This window comes from Dasypus novemcinctus, chromosome 10, assembly GCF_030445035.2.
Source record: "Dasypus novemcinctus isolate mDasNov1 chromosome 10, mDasNov1.1.hap2, whole genome shotgun sequence".
NCBI lineage: Eukaryota > Metazoa > Chordata > Mammalia > Cingulata > Dasypodidae > Dasypus > Dasypus novemcinctus.
In genome coordinates, this window is record NC_080682.1 from 24,313,401 (window position 1) to 24,320,182 (window position 6,782).

The window sequence follows — 6,782 nt, forward strand, 5'->3', positions numbered from 1 at the left end:
AGAGAATTACCAAATATTTTAGGGAAGAGTGGATCTCCAAAGCTGCAAAAGAAAAACAGAAAATGAAAATAATTTTGCATAAATACTTAATTTACATATATACAGACATAAGATTAGTCTGGAAGATGATAAATAAAATTATCAAAAAAGTTTAGGGTGCTTAAGTTTTCTTTAACATTTTAAAATATATTCTAAATCATTATCAATGTTCACATTTATCCTTTCTTTAAACTATTGATATCAGAATCATTTATTCTCCTTTATGAACAAACGTTGAAGTGAGATTTTTCATTTTTAGATAATTTTTGTTCTTAAATAGGATTATCCAGAAACATTTGTATACCACCAGTGAACATTTTAATAACAAAAACTATTATATATTCAAAATTTTGCAAGAAAGAATTCTGATGATAGTGGCTAAAATTTATTAGTATTATAGAAATTATTTTCATTCATCATCTCTTTTCATCTTTATAATCACTCTATAGACTTAAATTTATTTATTTTTCTTGTGCAACTGAGGAAACTGGATTTTAAGATACAGTAATTTACTAAGGGATATGCATCAAAAAGCCAGGAGATCAAGAATCTGAACCCTTGATTGGCTATTTCAAAGCAGCACTCTATGACATTGCTATATTTCTTAAACAGAATTAATGTAATGACTTCTGAAAGTCCTTTCAATAATAAATCTATGTGAAATTGGAACATTCATGGGAATTTCCATGATACAATTTGGAAGATAATTCCACTTTTTAATCATTAATTGCTCTAAAATACACATATATTTTAATCTAGAGCTTAACACGTGTTTCATATATTCCAATTCCTATATTTGTTTCTATAAACATACACTTGGAAGTATTTCAGATCATGTATAGTGCTGTAGAGGATGACTCATTAGAAATGCAAAGAATTAAAAGATACCAGAGTATTCAGAGAGATACACATTAAATATCCAAGTAGGAAAGAATGAAAAGAAGTACTTGAATGTTGAACATCATGCTCATCTCAATTGCCTGGAGTTCTCTCTCATCTGCATGATTCTAATGACAGCATTCTTCACTTCTTTATTCCTAAGACTATAAATGAATGGATTGAGCATGGGGATCACAATAGTATAAAAAACAGAGGCCACTTGATCCTTTCCCAAGGAGTAGGACTTCTTTGGTTTTAAGTAAGAAAAAATCATGGTTGCATAAAAGATGGTAACACCCAGGAGGTGGGAAGCACAAGTAGAGAAGGCTTTGCACTTTCCTGAAGAGGACTTAATTTTCAGGATACTGGACAAGATGGAGATGTAGGACAGAGAGAGTAAAATAAGAGACACTGATATAGTTGAGCCAGCAAAAATAAATATCATGGTTTCAGTGTCATGTGTGTAAGTACAGGACAGGGCTAAAAGTGGGTTTAAGTCACAGAAAAAATGATAGATTACATTGGATTTGCAGAAGTGCAAACTGTTCATGGAAAGAAACATGGCCAAAGAGTCAATAAATCCAATCATGTAGGACCCAGTGATGAGGGCATAGCAGAGTCTTGTGGACATAATAACCTGGTAATGAAGAGGGTTGCAGATAGCTACATAGCGATCATAGGCCATTGAAGAGAGGAGGAAAAATTCAGTGGCTCCCAAGAAGACAAAAAAAGACATTTGCATGAAGCAGCCAAAAAATGAAATAGACTTGTTGGAATTCAGCAAGTTCTCTAAGGTTTTAGGTGTGATGACCGTTGAATAACTGAGATCAAGGAATGACAGGTGACTGAGGAAAAAATACATGGGAGTGTGAAGCTGGAGATCGAGGTGAATTATCAGTATCATCCCTATATTCCCTAGCACAGTAATCAGGTATATCAGGAGAAACAGCATAAAGAGGACCTGCTGGATCTCTTCAGAATCTGTCAGTCCCATAAGGATGAAGTCAGGCACATTCGTGTTATTTCGATATTCCATAGTGTTGAACTGTTGTAAATTATTGAGAAATCAAAGGTGATCAGCATGAATGACTTCAAAACCTCTCTATTAATGTGAGTGATCAGTGATTTAAAAGATAGTTTTCATTCTTGAAACTCATAATAAAGAGGAATTTGCAAATTAGTTTGACTTCCCAGTATAAATTAGGTGTACATCATTATTTGGGTATTATATAATAGAAGCTCACATATTTCATAATTAGAAAGAACTTGAAATTATTATAAATTACCTACCTTTATTAACACATATATCCAGATGAAAATATTATGGCATAGATATCACTACTGTACACATTGTTAGGTTATAATAAGGCATAGAAATTTAAGTAAATTTTCCGGAGTCACAAACAACTGCTGACTCCGTGATTTTCCCAAGATTGGTTGAGTCCAGAGATCATACACATAGTACTATATTCCTATTTACATTTAAATTCAGAAAAGAGAAAAAAGGCTGGACATATAAAAACCAATGATAAGAGTTTTAATGCATCATCCACTGTTCTTTTGTATCTGATATTATTTGATACAAATAACAGATCAGAAATTAAACTGGTTAATTTACTGTGGTGTATTGATATTATATGCTTCACATTAGTATTATTTTTAGAAGGTATGCTTTTAAGTGATTATTAAAATTAAATTTCTTCCAAAAATTATTATTTCAATATATGTTCATTGCTTGATAATGCAGAATTAAAATTCTATATTTTCAAGTTTACACATTCTGTCATTATTTAGGTAAGGCCTCTGTGACATGTATGTTTTCTGCACATTCTTCAATAATATCTCCATTTGTTAAGATAATCAAGATTGCTCTAAATTTGAGCATAATACATACCATAAGCCAAAAATTGGTGAAAAAATTCTTCCAGAATTATCTGCCTAGAATTTTCATCATCCTCACATTTTTCTCAAAAATAAAATATGGAAACCATTTAAGTAGCATATAATTATGCTTTATAATGTGTTTCCTTTGAGATAATGTATTTAATTTTTTGTGCATGCATTTTTGTCATTGTTCCTAGGCAAAATAATTTAATAGAAAACATTTTTCATATCCTGGTTAAATAGAAAGTTCACCTGGAAATCATGCCTCCCAAGTATACCAGGGAGCTACTGTGAGCACGAGCAGAATAGAATATCCCTTACTTTTGACCCTGATAATGTCATGGCACCTCTTACACTGGGGATTACTGATAACACACCTTTTGGTCATTCCCGGGACCAGTTCCAAGGAAGATTGCTTGGCCTTAATCCAAGGAGAAAACGTCAAGGACTAATGAATCCATGATAGGTTTGTAACAGAGTTATCTTCCCCTTAGAAGTCACATGACGTTGAACATCATTTTTCAGTAATGTTTTGTGATTATTTTATGACTGGTTAAAATAAAAGGTATTTCTACAGAAAAACATAATCGTTAACTAAAGGATCAGAACATTAACCACCAGGGGTGGAATAGCACATTTTCACAATTTAACTTTTACAATTTAAAAAGTGTCACTATAACAGGAAGTAACACTTGTTCATTATACAAGAAATAGAATACAATAAAATTCAAATAGGAAAATGACAATTTAAATAAATATTGTTAATTTTAAATATAATTTCTTCCAATTATTTCCCTTTATGCATATATGCTTATTAAAGTGCATATTTAAGTATTCACAGGATTTTTATAAAACTATTTTCAGTCACAAATTAATCTTATTATTATTTATAATACACCTATTTCTTTGTTAAACAAAATTTTGTGAATTTGCTGCTTCTCCATAACTAACTTTTTTCAGGAATGTGCACCAGGCAATGAATGGATATATTTGAGGCATCAAATGAAAACATGGTGGAGTTTCTTCAGTCAGGTTCGTCAGTGTCATCTAATTCATCTACACAGATGATATTTTGTTATACTCAGCCCCAACAATGTTTGAGCAACCTGTGTTATTTTATTTTCCTTGGCTTTATTTTATTAAAAGGGCCATAAGAACACTGGTGAGATAGTTAATTTAAAGGCAAAACGTTCACTGAAATGCTTTATTGTGACTTGTATATTAATAATAATGAAATAAAATTTCATTAGATGCATAATCAAATGGTATAAGAAAAACTGTTTACACTCCAGAATTTCAGGAGAATATTTGATTGAATGGCTCACAGAGTCACAAAATTATATATTACATATTTGATGAAGTTTTGAAAATAACATTCTTCTCTTCATTAGAAAATCAGTGATATTGAGAAAAGCTAATTTAGAGTTTAAAAAGACAGCCTATATTCATTTCACAATAGGTTATCTTTAGAATTAAGCCAAATGAGACACTAGTGGAGATGTTCTATGTCAATGCCACCTCAGCAGGGTCTCCTTAACTTGCAAAATCACCAACAGTAATTTTTATTTCCCAGCATTGAAATTATTTTTATTTTCATTATATGTACATTAAATAAGTAAAAGTTGAAGAAAGAATAACTTACAAAATGATTTTGATGAATTATTTTGCTGTATCTTTATTCATGGGATTTCAATACATCTTTTTTAAACAATGTTATTCACACACCAAACAATTCATCCAAAGAGTACAATCAATGGTTGTCAGTATAATGACATAGTTGCATGCCATCATATAATTTTAAAATCTTTTCATTTTTCTGGTATGTTGAGATCTTCCATTTCTTCTATAGTTAGAATATATTGTTTGTTATTGTGTTAGCCAGGGGGGTGCTGATGAAAAATACCAGAAATTGGTTGGATTTAATAAAGGGTATTTATTTGGTGTAGGATGCTACAGTTAACAGGCCATAAAGCATAAGTTACTTCCTTCACAAAGTCTATTTCCACATATTGAAGTAAGATGGCTGCCGATGTGTGTGAGGGTTCAGGCTTCCTGGGTTCCTTTCGGCTCAGCATCTCTGTTTTCTCCACAGTGTTGTTGCACACTATCAGGTGACTGGCTCTATCTCTCTCCCTTGGTTTTCTCCTGTGTCTTAGGAGTTGTCTCTATTCCTCTGTGTTCTTCTCCTGGCTCAGGTCCTCTATTCCTGGGGCTTGCTTCTCTTTCCTCTGTGCGCTTACTTCCTGGGGCTCCAGCTTAAGACTTCAGCATCAAACTCCAACATCAAAAACCCTCAATTCTGTCCTTTGCCATACCTTTTATTTTTGAGTCCCCACCCCTTGGTGGGTGGGGGACTCAATGCCCTAATGAGTGGCCCAATCAAAGCCCTAGTCATAACTTAATCATGCCCAGCTACAGACCAGATTAAAAATATAATCCAGTATCTATTTTTTGTAATTCATAACCATATCAAACTGCTACAGTTATTATCTATGAAATTATCCATTTCATCTAGGTTTTCTAATTTTTGGCATAGAGATGTTCACAGTTCTTCTCATAATCTTTTTTATTTCTGTTGGGTCAGTAATAATAAACCCCCTCTCATTTCTGATTTTATTTATTTGTATGTACTCTGTTTTCTTTGTCATTTTATCTAAGGATTTTTCCAATTCTATTCATTAAACTGGATTTTGGTTTTGTTGATAATCCCTAATATTTTATATTCTCAATTTTATTCATTTCAGTTCTAATCTTTATTATTTCTCTCCTTCACTTTTGGGTTTAGTGTGCTGTTCTCTTTCTAGTTCTTCCAGGTGTGCAGTTAGGAGCTCAATTTACCTCTTTCATTTTTTTAATGTAGACATTTAGAGCTATGAACTTCCCTCTGTTTCATCCCAAAACTTTTGGTATGCTGTGTGCTTATTGTAATTCACATCAGGATATGTACAGATATCTCCTTTAATTTCTTCTTTGTCCTGCTGATTATTTACAAGTGTGTTGTATAACATCCATAGATTTGTGAATTTTCCAGTTCTCAACCTATTATTGAATTCCAGTTTCATTTCATTATGATCATAGAAAGTGTTTTGTATAATTTCTGTCTTTTAAAATTTATTGAAAACTGTTTTATGGCACAATATGTGGCCTATACTGGAGAATGATACATGACAACTTGAGAAGCATATAACTACTGCTTTCTTGGTGTGATGTTCTATCTATTGATGAGGTTGGAGTATTGAATTATCCAAACATTAATGTGGAGACATCAATTTCTGCCTTTAGTTTAACTAGTGTTTGCCTCATATATTTTTGGGTACCTTGGTTACATTTCTGAATTTATGTCTTCTTGGTGTATTGCTTCCTTTATCAAGATATGTCTTTCTTTGTCTTTGTATTGATTTGCATTTGAAGTATATTTTATCAACTATTAGTATAGCTACTCCTGCTCTTTTATCTGGTTATTGATTGCATGTAATATCTTTTTCCAACTTCTCAGTTTCAACCAGTTCGTGTCTGGGTCTAAGGTGATTCTCTTGTAGACAGCATTTAGATTGCTTACATTTTTTTAATCCAGTTTGTCAGTCTTTGTATTTTGAATGGTGAATTTAATCCAACATTCAATATTATTAGTGGACTGAGTACGTACTTCCACCATTTTAATCTTTGGCTTTCATTTGTCATACATTATTTTTGTCTCTTTTTTTTACCCTTTTATTTACCCTAACTAATAATATTAATTTCTACATTCTTGGGAGGCGGGGCAAGATGGCTTCTGAGTGAGTGCACCTTAAGTCTCTACTGTGAAGAGGAGGCCGAGTGGGGTTAGAGTCTGGTTGGAGCAGGCAGTCTTGGGGGCTTGCAGGGTGGAGGGTTTGTGGACATCGATTTGGAGAGAGAGTGGCAGAAGTGGTGCTTGGTAAAGGTAGAATTGTGGCTTACAAGTACAGAGGTCAGAAGCTGTGGACTGGCAGGACCCTTCC

At 32.8% G+C, this 6,782-nt stretch overlaps 1 protein-coding gene across 1 annotated transcript; it reads right to left on the reverse strand.

The window, feature by feature from the left end:
* Positions 1–1,006: 1,006 nt before the first annotated feature.
* Positions 1,007–1,954, reverse strand: LOC101436710 (olfactory receptor 8H1-like). Its single transcript, XM_004476921.1, has one exon. The coding sequence runs from the start codon at positions 1,952–1,954 to the stop codon at positions 1,007–1,009; it is 948 nt and encodes a 315-aa protein (XP_004476978.1).
* Positions 1,955–6,782: the final 4,828 nt, after the last annotated feature.

Bases quoted from the DNA above. Each gene is read 5' to 3' on its own strand.
- LOC101436710 (XM_004476921.1), bottom strand. From the start codon at position 1,954: ATGGAATATCGAAATAACACGAATGTGCCTGACTTCATCCTTATGGGA.